The sequence below is a fragment of the Prosopis cineraria genome, unplaced genomic scaffold (assembly GCF_029017545.1).
Source record: "Prosopis cineraria cultivar Desert tree isolate PC_DT_omini unplaced genomic scaffold, ASM2901754v1 PC6, whole genome shotgun sequence".
Taxonomy (NCBI): domain Eukaryota; kingdom Viridiplantae; phylum Streptophyta; class Magnoliopsida; order Fabales; family Fabaceae; genus Prosopis; species Prosopis cineraria.
Genome location: NW_026555337.1, coordinates 33,822,239 through 33,839,898, shown reverse-complemented (window position 1 = coordinate 33,839,898; position 17,660 = coordinate 33,822,239). Strand labels below are relative to the sequence as shown.

Below are 17,660 nucleotides of genomic sequence, written 5' to 3'. Positions count from 1 at the left end.
TTGTGTACTGCAAGATAATTTCCTTTCAATTTTTAAATTTTATGCAGAAATAAAATTTAATGGAGTAATTTTGATGTAAAAAAATGAAATTCAAAGGATTAATTGCACCATCTCAATAAATGAATTCACTGCACGATTTTAATTTTCTGAAAAAAATTATATATGCTACCAACTTATTTCCTTCAAAATATTAATAATATATAATTATTTTTATAAATGAATTCATTGTACGATCTCAATTTCCATAAATATCATGACTATTACTTACATAAATTAAATAATCAAATCATGAAATTAATTGATTACATATACAAATAATTTATTTTGTTGAGGAATTATTTAGCTTGGATATTCATGTGTCACTACGGGAGAGAAAGGTGGAGTCGAGGTAGCTTACTAATATTCTAGTGCTTAGAAGTCCTGATATATATATATATATATATATAGATTATTAATCAAAATAAAATGGAATCAAGAATTCAATTTCCTCATAAATTTATCTCATGATTATACTTTCCATAAATTAAAGAATCAAATCTTGAATTAATTCACTACATCCATGCACATTAAATGCATGCATTATATTTTCAAACAATGAATAATAATTTATCATTGAAAAATTATTTAACTTATGTCCACTTGTTATCACAAGAGAAAAACATGGAGCTAATGTGGCTTCATAATATGCTAACACGTGTGCTTGAGGTTCCTGATTTTATATATATGTAGATTTACATCTTTCATATCATACTGCCATTAAATACATTATATAAGTATGTTCATAATGACAGAATGGAGAGTGATCGCTTGAAAATAAGAAGAGATGAGAAAGGAGCAAGAGTAGTAGAAAGATATTACATATTAACTCAAAACTTGAAGCCTAAAGTTTGAGTATTTTTTTCTTTATTTTATATTAGTTATTAAGGCTAATTTTATCTAATATGAGGCTTCCATATCGTCTTTAGTTTACAATGTATTATTTTTTTTAAAAAAAGTAATAAATAAAGAAGGGGTTTAGTTAGAAAAGCAATTATTAAATTATTTAACACCTTGTATTTTTAATCAAACAAGACTTCTAAAAGATATAATGTATAGACTAATTGTGGTGGTGGGGATAGGCAATAATTGGTCAATGGATTCGACTCAAAATAGCAGAGGTGGAAGATAATACAGTGACTATTATTACAAGTTCTTTTTTAGCTGACATAGGCGAAGTAATGATCCAAGATGGCTTTAGTGAGAATGAAGTGGCAATGGTGAATAAAGGTAATGATGGAGCTGAATGGGATATCTTAAAGGTGAAAGATGAGGCTCTTATCTAAAGCCCATTGAGTCGAGCCCTTGGCCCAAAACTCACATTTGAAAACGTGTTTCTTATAAAGCAGAATTAGAGGATGATTTTTCCCCACTATGGTGGCTCTTATCTTATGCATATTTGGCCCATTGAGTTAAGCTTGACTCAAAAGTCAGATTTGAAAATGTGTTCAAATTCTGAAATTCAGAATAGATAAATATGTATGTGATTTTGAGCCCCTTAATCCCGAACAGAGCATATATGTAGATGGAAAGCAGAGAAGGATCTCTCACGGATTGGCCTGTTTGCTTCCACCTCACTTGCACCACTTGTTTAAAATGAATAATAATGTCACCCAAAAACAAAGTGATTTATATTATTATCTCACTTTTATTTATTTGATTGTCAACATAAGATATGAATGCTTCACATCTCTCCTCAGAGACGTACGTGAATTGAGAGCATTCTCAATGGTGGAAAAACACACCTGAATTGTCCTTGGTTTTAATTTTTACGTTGCACAGTCTATGTATAGCAATAATAACTCTCTTGTGAAAATAAAAAAGACAATACAAAAAGTAAACAAAATACTTGCTAAAATCCAAAATGCCTACTTTTAGTAGCAATTATCTCTCGGAATTGATGCCTTCGTGCTAGAATATCTTGACGGGCCTTCAAAAGCTGAGCATGACGAGCCATGACATTGACATGTTCTTGTTGAGCCACTTGTACCACTCGTGCAGCCTCAACCTCCTCATCATGAATAGCTGCAAGCATTACCTCGTTGGTCATCAAATCATTGTCCAAACCCTTTAGAACTTCTTGGATTCGATCACCTTCAGATATCTCACAATCTATAACCTTAGTCTTTATAGACTCAATCCATTCCTTGTCGAAACCGAAAAAATAAGCGTCCTTTAAATGTTCAGCCAGCAACCTCTTGTCAGCTTCAGTGATTGTAAAGGGAGTCCTAGTGGTCAGAATGTTCAAGATATCAAGCAATATCCTGTAGGACATGCACAACACTCGAGTGCTTCGATCATTTGAAGAGAGTCGAAGTTGTGGACGAGTCTCAAGTGCCTTCGCCAATATTGAACGGTCAAAACCCTCCAACTTCATCATATCAATTATTTCTTGCACCTCAGGGACAATTGAAGCCTGATTATTAGTCTCTAGAAAAGAAGGCATTGTCTCTGTTGGTGTAGAAAATTGTAACAGTGACAACTTTGAATCCTCCACAGTGACATTGTCTCTGTTGGGACTTGCATGAATAGACACCTGCTTGTATGATAAAATATGCATCGTCATTATTATCACAATGACAAATCTATTGAATGATTTAAGTGGTTGCAAGAAGCTCACATTTTTAGGAGGTAAGGAGGCTGGGTGTAAGGTCTCTAGTGAAGCACCTTCTTCATCTCTTTCTTCAACAATCTACACACCACCAAATTGAACATATGAAGTGAATAAATATAATCCATTGTTTTTTCTTCTTTTCCCTTATATATACTAGATACCCACAATTCTCATAAAATTTTGGACCAAAAACAATCCAAAATCTCACATAATGGAATACCATGAGATATACCTTTGCTAAGTTTGGTGTAGCATTTGAGGGTTGTTGTAGATCAGTCATAATTTTCTCGTTTTGCACTTCTCTTTATTGATATATTTTGCTAGGTGAAAAAGTTCACAAGACCCTCTTCATATTTTATAATTTATACAAGTTGTCCTAGAACTTTTTGAACCAGATGACGTTCTCATTTTCATCATCTGTTAAATATAATTCTTTCTTAATTAGCTATTGTGTGTTCCAACCAACATCCCAATAGATTTTAAAAGAATTCTAATACAAGTTTGTACATATAATCATATTTGGGAGAAACAGTGATATAATGTCATTAGAAAACAGATTTATATATATATATATATTGATTGGCAGCCAGTAGCATTCTATCATTAATACTCCATAATTTTTTCGTTCTCCGCTTCTTTACCAACGAACTCTTCCTCTATAAAGATCGTTGAAAGCGCAAGTATTATATTTTTGAAAGAAAAATACAAAACAGAGACAGAAAACAATGATTTGGGGGAGAGTGACGCTTGCCTTCTATTGGAAGTGATAGATCATTATAATATAAAATGATAAATTTATTAAATGCTTAAATGGTTGCAAGAGGCCCACCTTTGTAGAAGTTGATGAGCTTGGACGATATAAGGTCTCTAATGAAGTGCCATCTTCAACTCTTTCTTCAACAATCTGCACACCATCAAAGTATTTAAACTAAGTTTAAGTCATCCACCATCATGCTAAACATCTTATATGAGAAAAAACAAATGTGTTACCTTTAAAGATTCATCTTGTTATAATTGATTCGTTGTTTTAATTTTCTCTATATTAGGATCATCTAGAATAATTGAATGCACTACTTGATCTTGAGTACCCTCAGAGGCAGAACTACGTTGTAGCTAAGGGGGGACCAACTTCCTTCCCAGTTCTATATAAATATTGTTCTTAGTTTTTTTTTTGGCTCAAACCAACATCCCAATAGATGTAAAAAAGAACTATGAAAAGATCAGATTGTCAAACAAATACAAGTTGTCACAATTTTTTTTTAGTTAGATGATACATTTGTCATTTTTTGAACCTTAGAAATAACATCCTCTTCAACGATTTTTTCTTTGTTGCTTCATTCTTTCCCTAATAATGTGTCATCTGTAGTTAATAAAAGTTAGTCGTGTGTGATTCATTAGTAAAAGAGAATGTGCCAAATATATGTAGTTATTATTGGTTTTTTTTTTCAAGTATCTTATCAAATTCATTATTTGGATGAAAATAAATGATGTCTTGGAATGTAAGTTTAAAACAAGGACAGAAGATAATTATGTACTGGAAAATGAAACGAGTGAGATGCGCTCTTGTGAATTTGATGAACTGTGAATTGATAAAAGAAAATGACTGTGTCTATTACAAGCTTGTATATGTAATCATACTCGGGAAATAGTAATAGAATGCCATTAGAAAACAGTGTTTTCTGCAAACTTTTCATTAAAATAAATCATCTCTTCACAAACTAACATTTAAAAAGAGAGTGCACATGCTCATGCTAACTGCAAGCAGCATTCTTTTACTAAAACTCTGCCACAAACATGATAGCTAATTATATTGTACCATGTAATATATACAAGAGAATATGATCGAATACCATGAAATATACCTTTGATAAGTTTTCTGTATTTGTGGGTTGTCGTAGATCTTCCATAAATTTTTCGTTCTGCACTTCTCTGCCACCCAACCCATCCTACGCAAAGATCAAAGCAATAGGCATAATTATTTATCCAAGTTGTCTTATGAATTTTGAATGAGATGATGAAGTTATCATTCTCAAATTCTCTTATGGTGTGTTTGAATTAATGAGAACTAGGATTTGAACTAAATCCCTCATTCGGATACACAAAAAATTATGAATTTAAATTTGGTTTAAATCCAAATTCATTTCAAATTATAATTCATTTTTAATTTTAAATTTCTTTTATACTCTAGTCATTTGAAATTCTAAGTACTTCAAATATATCTTGTTTTCTTTTCTTTGCGTTTTCACTATTAATACTTTTATGACTTTGGTATCTTTTTTTATCTCTTATCAATTAAAAAATAAAAATAAGCTTATCATTTTCAATTTTTCATTCTCGTTTCAAATATTAGTTCATCTCTCTTTTTCATTCAAAATTTTTTAAACTATACCCAAATAAAGGATTTTAAATACATGAATTTTAAATGTGAGATTTGAAATGTAAAATTTCAAATCTAAAATTCAAATTCAAATCCATCAATTCAAACACTGCCTAATTGATAACATGGTTTATTCATGTCAAATTCATTAATTTTGACTTGGAAGGGCTTTGATTGTTATAAAGTCACTACATTTCAACCTTTAAAAAGCAAATGTAAAAACAAATACACAGAAGACAACTATGTGCTAGAGAGTGACACAATTGCCTTTGTGTGTGTGTGCGTGTGTGTGTGTCTTGGGATGTGTTATATGAGCCACATATCTCTAAATCACTTGTGAATATTTTGTTTTTAATTATTTTACTTAAAAGGGAATGTACTTGCTTACATTTAAAGCTTTTTTCATATAGTTCTGTTTGAAGGAAATTTCTTAATTTTTTTGTGCTTCAGCCAACATCACAATGTGTAGAAGGAATTATAAAGAAATCAAATTAGCAAAAACATATATACTAGTTGATCAATGGCTTTGAATCAAATGATAAATTTGTCACTTTTGGCATCTCAGAAATAACATCCTCTTCAACAATTTCCTTTGTAATTTCCTTAGTACCCCAGTCGTAACAATACATGGTAAAAAGTTTAGTCAAGTGGCATAAATAAATAAAAGAAAAATGTTATATGTATAGTTTTGTTGGTTTATTTTATAAATATCTCATAAAATTCAATGTTTTGGCTGCCATTATTTGCATTAAAATAAATCATGTCTCATAATATAATTTTAACAGAGAAAGAAGATAATTGTGCTTGTGCACTTGAGAAAGAAGATAATAGTACAATAGAATATTATCAGAAACAATGTTTTCTACCAAATTTTAGATTCTAAAAAATAATATCTATTCACAAAATAACTTTAAAATATAAATAATATCTATTCACACGATTATAAACACAAGGCAGTGAAATAAGATATACCCCTATGAAGTTGGGTGAACCAATTCGGGATTGTTGAAAACTTGGCCTCCCTTTAGTATCTTCCATGTCTAACAGATTTGTGTTTAGATGTGAAGAAAGCTTCTCCTCTGTTTTGGCCTCGACATTCGAACGTAGCATATCCTCATGGCCATCATGATGAAGCTGACTAGAAGTCGTAGTTTCTGCAAAGTAGGATTTTGCAATGTTATTATGTTATGATGATCACAAAATAGTTTTCAATTTGAATGTATGAAAGCACACCGTGAAAAGAAAATTTGGGACAGCCAAGCACAATTGAATCATTTGCTAATATTTGAAAATCAATCCCATGGCAGATATTGATGATGCTTATATTTCTTCCTATTGTTACATATCTTAGCTTTGGAAGCAAATCTTTCACTGTCATTTCTTTCGACTCATTTGGTCTAATCAGCACATGCTCAAGGGCGGAGGCATCTATTACAAATAATCTCTCTAGTTGTGGAAGGACACCAGACACTGTGATAGAGAACAAATACTTCAACTTGTGACAGCTCTCGACACTTAGATATTTTAACACTGGGAAGCATGGTTGATGAGGCAAATGATCTCTAGCACTTTCCTCAATATCATCTTCAATGATCTCAACTAACTCTTCACATTCTGATATCTCTAGCCTCCTCAACTGTGGTAGGGTTCTCAATGTAGAGGCAGAGAAGACAACTTCAAGCTTTGTGCATCTTTTAATAACTAAGCTGGAGAGATTGTTGAGGCTCATAATATATTTTGGGCCCACACATATATTCCTCAACTCACTTAGATCTTCCAACAACAATAATTCTAAACTTGATGTTAATGGTTCAAGCTTTTTCTCATTTTTCTTTGCATCTAGATTTTTCAAGTTGAAAATCTCTTCTATTTTGGAATTTTTTAATGTAAGCTCTTCCAAAATATGCAAGCGCATCTCAGTTGCCTGTAAAATACAAAGAAACAATATCAATATCATTTTTCAATTTAACATCATAGAACATAGGGGAGGAAGAAAGAATCAAATTAAAGTAAATAAAATTGTTCTTAATCAATTGATAACTAATAAAAATTAGAGAAAAACAAAAGATGAGTTCAAGTCTACAACTTAATAAATTCTTGAATTGAAGCTTACTTAGATCTTTCAACTGCAATTCTTGTAAACTTGATATTAATGGTTCAAGTCTTTTTTTTCATTTTTCTTTTAATCCAAATTTTTCAAGTTGAAAATCTCCTATTTTAAAATTTTCTATTATAAGATTTTTTTTTTCAAAATTTACAAGCGCATCTCAATTTTCTGTAAAATACAAAGACACAACATTAATATCACATTCCAATTTAACATCATAGAATATAGGGGAGGAAGAAAGAATCAAATCAAATTAAAGTAAATAAATAATCAATTAATAAAAAATAAAAAATAGAGAAAAATGCATTTTTTAATTAATATATGGTGGTGCAGAAACTCGAAAGAACAAGTGATAATTAAATACTATCAAATAGGAAGAAATTACTCTATTATTGCTTGACCATCCTTGAAGAACTTTCAAAACCTATTTATACTGATTGTACATGGACATTTTCGTCTAAAATCTTAGACAAAGAATTTAACATAGGCTAAAGGAGTTACATATGTTACTAGCTATTAATCATGGTCATTAACGGGGAGTTGCAATGACTTGCTTATTAATGGATTAGTGACAGTAGGAGAACACTGATGTTCAGATCATGATTCCATTTCATATGGTAACAATTATTGAATTTGATCAACCTGTTAGCATGACAATATGCACCTTATCCTTAGCCAAATTTGGAAAAGCTAATTAATCAAACATTAAGATTGAAACACATAAAAGTGTTAAGCTAATGAGAATCTAACAAGACTCTATTTTGTGAAAAAATGGGGATTAGATAGGTAGGACTCATTGAATGGGAAAGAGGACTACATGTCATTCTCACCTTTCAACACTAATATGCTAATAAACTTGTGGGCAATTGTAATAAAACTTAACTTACCATTAATGTTGAAATATGTGAATGTGTGAAGTGATTAAAAATTCAACCACACTAAGCATTACTAAACATGTGAAACAAAGGCAATTGTCCTTCACCATTTTTTTCAATTCAATATTGATTAATGTAAATAAATATTATCCTTTTCAACTTTATTTGTAATGCATATATATATATATATACATATGAGAAATCATGACTGAAAAATTATCAAATAACATCTACTGGGATTGTTCAAAATAATTACTAATAAGACTGTGGGAGAAGTTAAAATAAAGTCGTACCTTTGTGGTTTTGGAGTCTCCTTGTGTTGCATGATCACAAACCATAAAATCATTAAAAGATCTGATGCTAAACATCGAAGAAATATCAATATCTAGTTTAATGAACTTCATAGATAACCCTTTCAAACAATAGTTTTCAGGACACAAGCTGACAAGTTTTGGCACATAATATATCCATAGTTCTTTTAAAGCAGGGAAATCAATGCAAGTTTTCATATTCTCATTCTGATGAGATAAATTGTAATCATGAGAGCTTCTTCCCAACACATATTCCAGCTCATGAGCACCGAAGATTGAAAGACATTCCAAATGCATGGGGGATCTGAAAGTAGATGCTGGAAATAGATATTCCATTGCATTACAAAATGAAATGTCTAGACGTTTCAACTTTGGAAAGATGGATTTGTGATTCATATGAGTTGTAGCACCTCCCTCATCTGCTACAATGTATTTTAGTTGATGACAGCCTTCAATTGTTAGTTCTTCCAAGGAAAGGATTGAGGCATCATGTAGGGCAAACAATGATATTAAGGTGGCACAATTCACAAGTTCCATCTTCTTGATGTTGATCAATGATTGCATTGTGAGGCCTTGAGTTGCTTGAAGATGAACTGTATCTATCGATAAATTTAGTCTCTACAAATACATGAATTATATGTATATCAATGCAAACAATCAATAAAATCTGCATATACAAATTAATTTAGAAAGAATATTAGTTTGGCTAAAGTATACATTTAGTCCTTTAACTTTATATAAGATTTTATTTTAATATCTTAATTTTATAATATATGTTTTTAGTCCTTTAACCCTAACACTATTAGTTTTATTACAAATAATTATAATTAAATTTTTAAATATTGAAAATATTTTCAATTGTTGACATACTAAGTTTAATTTTTATAAAATAACAATGATTAGCATTAAAACACAATCACTTGAAATTACCCGTGATAGAGTTAGATAATTGGAAAGACACTTTTTAAAATTAAAGAACCAAATTGAAACTTTATATAAAATTAAAAGACCAAAAGTACACTTTAGCCTATTAGTTTAAGGTCTAGCTTTTAAATTTATTTTATTTTATTTTAATTTTTGCAGAAATTCCATATTGTAATATCTCCTCAAATATATATGTATATATATATATATATATAATTTCTGCATTAATTTTTTTCCTATTCATCATGTCTATCAATGAGAAAGTAACAAGAAAAAATATGCGACGTTGGAAAAGAAAAGCAAATTAAGATAGGGAGAAAGTAGAAATATAACACACACACTCACTCATTTAGTATCCAATGTTGTAATTTTATATGTTAGTTTAAATAATTGATTGATAATGTTTCCTTTTTAAAAAAAAAAGTTTTAAGAACAAATTAAACTGTTCTTTTTTAAATTTCTATGTAGTATATATTTTATTGTATAACCAATGCCCAACATTTAATTGCAGATAAACAATTAATCTAAAATGATCTATAGAAATAGTGTATTCAAATATAAAATTATTCATAACCCAAATGCTTACCATTTTTGGGATGTGTTGAAAGGAAAGGAACTCTAAAACTGGCAGATCAAAGTGCATCTCATGATGTTGATTTTGATTGGATAAATGATCCTCATGTTGGCATTTTTCAATGGCATATTTTAGCTCAGAAGCACCCTTGATAGTTAAAGACTTGAGACTCTTAAGTTGCACAAATGATGAAGATGGAAATAAAAATTCCAACCCTTCACAATCCTCAATTTCTAGGTTCTTTAATGTTGGGAAAATGTAGGAGCAATTCCTGGAACCTTGAGCATTGTCTTCATCTTCTACAATGCACTTCAGTTGATGACAACTTTCGATTGTCAAATTTTCCAACAAAACTGTTGAGGCAGTTGGTAGAGTGAACAATGATATAAGCTTTGAACAATTTTGGAGCTTCATATGCTTGATATTTTTCAATGATTGAATCAGCGGGCTTTGGACTATTTGTAAGCTGGTGACTCTGTCTGTGGATGCAATTGTTTCCTGCTGTCAAATAAATTTAAACCAAACAATCAACAAAATTCATTTTCAACCTCAACTAGAGTATAGTAATTAGTTAGATTTGTGAAAAAGCCATCATTTTTGTCAAATTTTGATTTGTGCACCTTTTTTATGTCATATTAATATTCTTGTCATATTTTGTTATATACGATCTCACCAACTTAGTGTTTCACATCTAAAAAATTAAACAATATCTAAATAGAACAATAGTATTGCATGATATGAAAATTCTCTACTTCCTAGTAATTAAGATGAATAAAGCAAAATAAATGATAGTAAGTTAAAAGAGTTTTACCTTGGTGATTTTCCAATCCAAGAGTTCTTCACTTGTATGAAACTTCCACTCATTAAAAGATTCAATGCCACAATCGGCCAAAGAAATTGTTTGAAGAGATTGTGGCACCAGGACATCAAAATTCATGGCACAAATGCTTACCACATTTGGTACACCTTGAAAGCAAAGGCACTGCAAAGCAAGGAGATCAAGGTGCAGCTCATTTTGTTGATATTGATTGGCAAAAATATCCTTGTGTTGGTTTTTCCCTACAATATATGTTAGTTTAGGAGCATCTTTGATAGTCCAAGACCTTAACTTTTTAATTTCTAAAGATATTGTGGATGGAAATAAAAATTCTATGTCATCACACTCCCTGATTTCTAGCTTCTTCAAATTTGGGAAAATGGAGCTACAATTCTTTTGATCTTCATAATCATCTCCGTCACTTGTCACCAAGTGCTTCAATCCATCACATTTTCTGACTATCAATTCTTCCCACAATACAATTGATGCCATTGATAAAGTGAACAATGTTGATTTTGAATTTAAAGAGAAATATGCGAGTTCCATCTTCTTGACATGACCAACATGGAGTAACTGTGTTCTAATGGTAGTAGTAGTTTCCATCAATTTCTTTGATGCAAGTAATCCCTACAAACAGACATTGTAATTCAACAATTGAACCACTTAATTTAATTTTTTAAGCAATGCATGGATATATGAAATCTAGGAAATATCACTTCATCTAATTAGCATACATACATATATATATATATGTGCCAACTTTTTATTTGGTTATATATATTTGATTATACTCAATTGATTTTATAGTTCTTGACTCTTAAGACATGTGCGTGCACGTGCACACACACATATATTTATGTGTCACACCCCAATACTAAGGGTATGATCAATATAGAATATGAAGTGAATTCATATTCCACAAACCTTAATTAATTAGAAATTAAACTAAAATATTGATATATATAAGTTATATATAATAATAAAGTTCATAAATTTTTAAATGTTTTGTAAAAATTTTGATAAAGCCTCACATATAAACTGGACCTCTCAAAATTTCTACAACAACAACAAAACCTACCAACCAGGATAGCAAGGAGACTAGCTCCATTTTAACAATTTACATGATAATAAAATAAGGCTAGGATTTAATCATAGTGTACGTGGAGCACTAAGTTATGATTACAAAATATAATAAATAGTTTTACCAAAACAATAATTGCAATAGGCTTCCTCCTTTCCAAAAAAGCAAAAGGGCCCACAATGATCTGTTGGAGGCACAAGGTCAACTATAATAGTTGAGAAAAGAAATTAATTATGAGTAGCATTCCAATCACAATTATAATAAAGAAAATATGAAGAAAATAAATAATAAAGTTAACTCAAAATAACTTAATGAAATAATAAATCATATACTTAACTAAAAATAGATAATGATTTTTTTAATTCTCAATAATATAATTGTAAAATTAAACAATGCTAGTAGAATCATATAAATGTATTAATTTTTTTTACCGCTCATAAATATAAAAATTTTCAATAATAGTGTAGTTTAACAAAGTTCTTTTAGATAATTACAAGAGAAATGATAAATTTTAACTTAAATTTAGAAGGGGTTTATCAGAATAAAAAATAAATACGAGGGTAAATAATCAATCTATCATGGATACACAATTCACAAAGGTAAGTAATTAATCAAGTATGGCTAAAAGCCATGAAACAAGTGCAAGAATGAAGCCCAAAAATACAAATGTGAGTAGGATACTCATGAATAACCATTCCTCCATTTTACGTGCATTGACTATCGCACGAGGCTAGCACCTCCTTTAAGCACCCTGCTAGCTAGGTGTATTACGGTGTGCCAAGGGCTAATGGAATTGTCGTTAGCATCCAATATTCTAAATTCAATCATCCTTAATAAAATTAAGCATGTATGGAGCAAGAAAATAATTTCAAAAATTTTTCTTTCAAACACCATTCAACCATCATTTTCTATTATCCAAATTTATCCTTATTTCCTCCATACATGAATCATTGAATTAAAATATTTTATATCAACATAAAAAATTCAGTAATTAAACTATAAAAAATGTATATCATTTATCATATGTAACTTATCAACAATATAAATCATTAGTAAAATCAAGACATTTTCTTTAATAACATAATTATTGAAAAAAATAGGATTAGCAATGATATTTGCACAATTTATAAAAGAATAATAGTAAAATTTAAATAAAGAATTTTATAAACACTTTACTAAAAATGTATTCGGAGTGCTTTCCACTCACCTGATAGTTTTTCAAAATTCTAAAGCGTTCTTCTCTTAATCTTTTGCTTTAATTCTAATTGTGTTCTTAATTTCCTGATAAATATATCGTAATTCTAAAATAATTTATCAAGAACTTTTTCAATTACTTATTGGGCATTTGAATTCAATCTAAACAATATTAAAGATAATACTCTAACAATTTATGTTTCAAATACACTTGAGTTAGTTAAATCATTTGACAACTTTTAATTTATCATCATATTTCCTTATGACCTATACTCATTCATAAATTATAATAAACTATATCGATCATTCTTAAGCTTCCTCTAGATTAAAAAAAATGTGAAATGAGCATCTTATGTAATCCTTTCTCCCGCTTTAATATTTTAAAATTTTTAATTAATAACTTGAACTAAAATTATAGGGACTTCTCCAAGCTATAACATGGAAGCTTTAATAATCCATAAGTCACCAAATCCTTCTCTCACACATTTTTACAAACACCTTGAGAGAATATATTTATCATTGACAAATTTATGAGATATGCACCCATGCAATTCAACAGCTTTCAAATTGTTAATTCCACCCCAAAATTCAATTCAGCATCACAGCATGATAATATTCAGCACCAACAGACACATATAACTCAACTCTTGCTAGAATTGCATAACAGTAGCAACATGGAATAGGAACATCACTCATCAGTAAAGGAGGGAAAAGAAAGATACCGTGCTGCTATAGAGATCGAAAAGGAGAAGAAAAACAGCAACTTACATCAACGAAACGCAGTGACAACAACTATAAATCAAACGTGCTTAACATTGAAGAAGGAATGAAGAAGAGCTTCAAGTTTCCACATGCACGAGAAAGAAGAAGACCAAAATTCAGCCGGCAAACAAAATATTCGAGCTACCACAAACACACACACACACACACACATGGAACTTTCAGCAACTGAGGAGGAAGCAAAAGAAGGACCGAACATGCGTGCATACACTACCTTTGTAAGCCACGAACCAAAGTAGAACCGAGGAAGGAAGAAGACAAAAACTTTCAACCAGCAAACACACAAAACAGATTACCATACACACATAGACTTCCAACTGTTGAGGGGAAAGAAAAGAAGATCTGAACATAAACACATGGGCATAGCTTTTTCCACCACAGAACAACAAAGAAAAGAGTAGAGATTCAACTCAGCACAAGACAGAAAACAGAAAAATAGTAGAGATGAACCAGTAAAGCAAGAGGCATGCCGACGGTGAGGAGTAAGGGCTTGACAGTGACGAGAAAGGAAGTCTAAAGTCGGCGAAGAGAAGAGACAAGAATGCTCTGTTTTTCATTCATGAAAAATATAAAATCTGATCAAAAAACTATTCGGGAAAGTTACAAAAAAGATCATGAGAAAATCACAAGGAAAGACACAATAAAATTATAAAAAAGGAAACTAAATTTTTTTATAATTTTAAAACTGAACTTTTGCTCAAAAAAATTTAGACCTTGGATCCTTGAGAAAATTTCTAGCATAAATTCTTATAAACCACTACCTTCTACTTGCTCATAAAGCTTATTTAAATAAAATATCTATTAGGAGAAAATTTTGTTCAAATTAAAATTTAGGATCATTACAATATGCATGTGAGTGTTTTTATCCCTATCATTTTATTTTCAACAAAATGCACTTGCAAAATCTTATTACAAATTAACTCAGTCATGCATAAAAAAACTATTTCAAATTACCCTTAAATAATGATGATTCATATAATAGATATTTTCAACATTCAAACCTTATTTTGTTTTGTTGAGAACCTTTTTTCTTCTTGAAATAACTGACAAATTACATTTCTATTCGTTGAACAATATATATATATATATATATGAGACATTTGAACGAAAACATTAAGGCAAGTGTAGTATAGGTTTGTGTGATCAAGTGGCCTATGTTTGGAAACTGCAAGATTGGTCTCTTCACTATCGGGTCTCAATTTATTGAGAGGACAACATGCTTGAACCCAAGAGAGAGCATATGTGGCAAGACTTTGATGTATCTTGTTAGACTTATGTCTTGAAATTTGAGATGATGGCATTTGCGTTGATGAACTCTTAAGTTTCTCATATTCTCTATAAATTCCTCTCAATCTTGAAACTCCACAAAGTTCTAACTCTTGCAGTGAGGGAAGAATAGCATCATCCCCCTATTGGAGCATATCAAATATGTATTCCAGTTGATTACTCTCACTAACAAAAAATTGACTTTCAGTAGCAGCAACAAATGGCGCCGTTGAAAGTCAAAAAGTCATCGCAACAATAAAAAGTCATCACAATGTTGCCGCGAGAGCTTATGTCACTGATTCAATCTGCGGCGACAAAAAAGTCGTCGCTAAAAGTTGAGAATCAGTGGCGACAATTGTCGCCGCAGAAACCACGCATCAACAGCGACTATTTCTGTCACCGCTGAATGTTAAGTATCAGTGGCGACAATTGTTGCCACTTAAGCTACCAAAAAGTTATCGCTGAAAAGTAATGTTGGTTCACTTACACACATGACACCACGTCACCGTCCATGTGGTGCCCCAACTCACACCACGTGGTGCCATGTCACCCTCCATGTAAGGCCCCACCTCGCACCACATGTCGCCATGTCATCCTCCATGTGTCGCCCTCACCTCACGCCACGTGGCACCATGTCATTCTCTATGTGTCGCTCTCACCATACGCCACGTGGTGCCATGTCATCCTCCACATAGGGCCCCACCTTACACCACATGACGCCATGTCATCAATTTATATTTTCACTTTGAAAGTTGTTTCCTCCAAGGTTTGAACCCGTAACCTCCTCCTTTTGTGCCCAACCATTTTGCCACTGAGCTGAAATGAACCTGTAGTCTATTATTGCATAATTAAATATATATATATATATATATACACACACATATTATTAAACTATACAAACACACATATATATTAAATATTAAATATTATAAAATATCATTACTATCCTTAAATTCTTCAATTTAATTCTTTCAATTTATAAAATTATAAATTATATTATTTATTTCGTTTAAAGTAAATTATAAATATAATTGATACAATATAATTTATATTATTTATTTTAATTTTTTTACTTCTTGAGGTTGTTATATTATTTATTTTAATATTCATATTTATAATTATAATATAAAAAATATCTAAGAATAAATAGTAAAAATACTGATGATTATACATTAGTAAAAAAATTATAAAAATGAAGACAATCAGCGGTGACTTGTATGTCGCCGCTGAAACTTGCAATATAATTTTTTTAAAAGAAATTAAAAAATGCTGACAATCAACGGCAACACTAAAAAGTCACCACTGAAAGTGGACTTTCAGCGGCGACTTGCATGTTATAGCTAAAACTTGCAACATAATTTTTTAAAAGAAATAAAAAATGCTGACAATTAGCGATGACTTGTATGTCGCCGTTGAAACTTGCAACATAATTTTTTTAAAAGAAATTAAAAAATGCTAAAAATTAGCGGTGACTTTTTAGTGTCGCCACTCAAAGTGGACTTTCAGCGGCGACTTGCATGACGCCGCTGAAACTTGCAACATAATTTTTTTAAAAGAAATAAAAAATGCTGACAATCAGCGGTGACAGTAAAAAGTCACCGCTGAAAGTCAACTTTCAGCTGCGACTTATATGTCACTGCTAAAACTTGCAATATAATTTTTTTAAAAGAAATTAAAAAATGCTGACAATCAGTGGCGACACTAAAAAGTCACCACTAAAAGTGGACTTTCAACGACGACTTACATGTTACTGCTGAAACTGGCAACATAATTTTTTTAAAAGAAATAAAAAATGCTGATAATCAGCGGCGACACTAAAAAGTTGCCGCTAAAACTTGCAACATAATGTTTTTAAAAGAAATTAAAAAATGCAGACAATTAGCGGTGACACTAAAAAGTTACCGCTGAAAGTGGACTTTCAGCGATGATTTGCATATCGCCACTGAAACTTGTAACATAATTTTTTTAAAAAAATAAAAAATGCTAACAATCAGCAACAATAGTAAAAAGTCGCCGCTGAAACTTGCAACATAATTTTTTAAAATAAATAAAAAAATGCTAACAATCAGCAGCGACACTAAAAAGTCGCCGCTGATTCTCAACTTTCAGTGGCGATAGTAAAAAGTCACCGTTAAAAGTCGACGCCGAAAGTCATTTTTTTTGTAGTGTCTCACATATACTTATCTTTTCTAAACATGCTAGGGCTCCAGCAAGTAGGATTGGGAACAATGAGTACTCATAACCCTTTTGATTATTGTCGCCATCTTCACCTACTATGATGTGTTCCAGCTCATTGCAATTTCTAATATATAATTCTTTCAATTCCTTCAAACTTTGAGCAGCGGTCGACTGGAAAACTGATATCAACATTGGACAGTTTTCTAATTCTATGGACTTGAGATGGCCCAAGTTGAAGTTGCCTTTACAAAATATGCTCCTCAATCTTTGACACTCTTCAATATACTGGTTTAATAGTTTATTGGTTTAATCTAACAGAAGGAACTAATAATACAATTTGATTGTATTCTTACATTTAGAAGGAACTAATGAAGGGAAAACGAGTGGATGAAAAAAGCAGAGAGGTAGTATATTGAAAAATCTTTCCCCTCTTTGTTCCGTTCAACATATGTTGTGTTATTATATAATATTTATGATTTGATTGGAGAATTTGTTACTATAGATATAAGCAATAACCTAAAGTTTG

The 17,660-nt window shown here is 30.9% G+C and overlaps 1 protein-coding gene across 6 annotated transcripts; it reads right to left on the bottom strand.

The window, feature by feature from the left end:
* Positions 1 to 1,664: 1,664 nt before the first annotated feature.
* On the bottom strand, positions 1,665 to 15,742 carry LOC129313457 (uncharacterized). 6 transcript variants are annotated; one of them, XM_054956585.1, is made up of 11 exons: positions 15,444 to 15,464; positions 11,841 to 11,921; positions 10,630 to 11,262; positions 9,831 to 10,319; positions 8,303 to 8,938; positions 6,261 to 6,951; positions 6,000 to 6,181; positions 4,513 to 4,596; positions 3,480 to 3,554; positions 2,657 to 2,728; positions 1,665 to 2,572 (listed from the first exon to the last, which is right to left on the bottom strand). In XM_054956585.1, exons 1-11 carry the CDS (start codon positions 15,447 to 15,449, stop codon positions 1,889 to 1,891), a joined length of 3,633 nt encoding a protein of 1,210 aa, XP_054812560.1. In that variant the 5' UTR covers positions 15,450 to 15,464; the 3' UTR covers positions 1,665 to 1,888. The 6 variants fall into 6 exon arrangements, with proteins under 6 accessions (XP_054812560.1, XP_054812558.1, XP_054812559.1 ...); XM_054956583.1 differs by lacking the exon at positions 15,444 to 15,464 and adding an exon at positions 14,141 to 14,173; XM_054956584.1 differs by lacking the exon at positions 15,444 to 15,464 and adding an exon at positions 14,141 to 14,173 and having other exon boundaries at positions 9,831 to 10,316.
* Positions 15,743 to 17,660: the final 1,918 nt, after the last annotated feature.

What these genes read in the sequence shown, in the direction of transcription:
- LOC129313457 (XM_054956583.1), bottom strand. An exon ending in TTCAACACATCCCAAAAATG is followed by an intron (nt 8,939 to 9,830) that starts GTAAGCATTTGG and finishes ATGTATTTGTAG; the next exon opens with AGACTAAATTTATCGATAGA. An exon ending in GAGACTCCAAAACCACAAAG is followed by an intron (nt 6,952 to 8,302) that starts GTACGACTTTAT and finishes TGTATTTTACAG; the next exon opens with GCAACTGAGATGCGCTTGCA.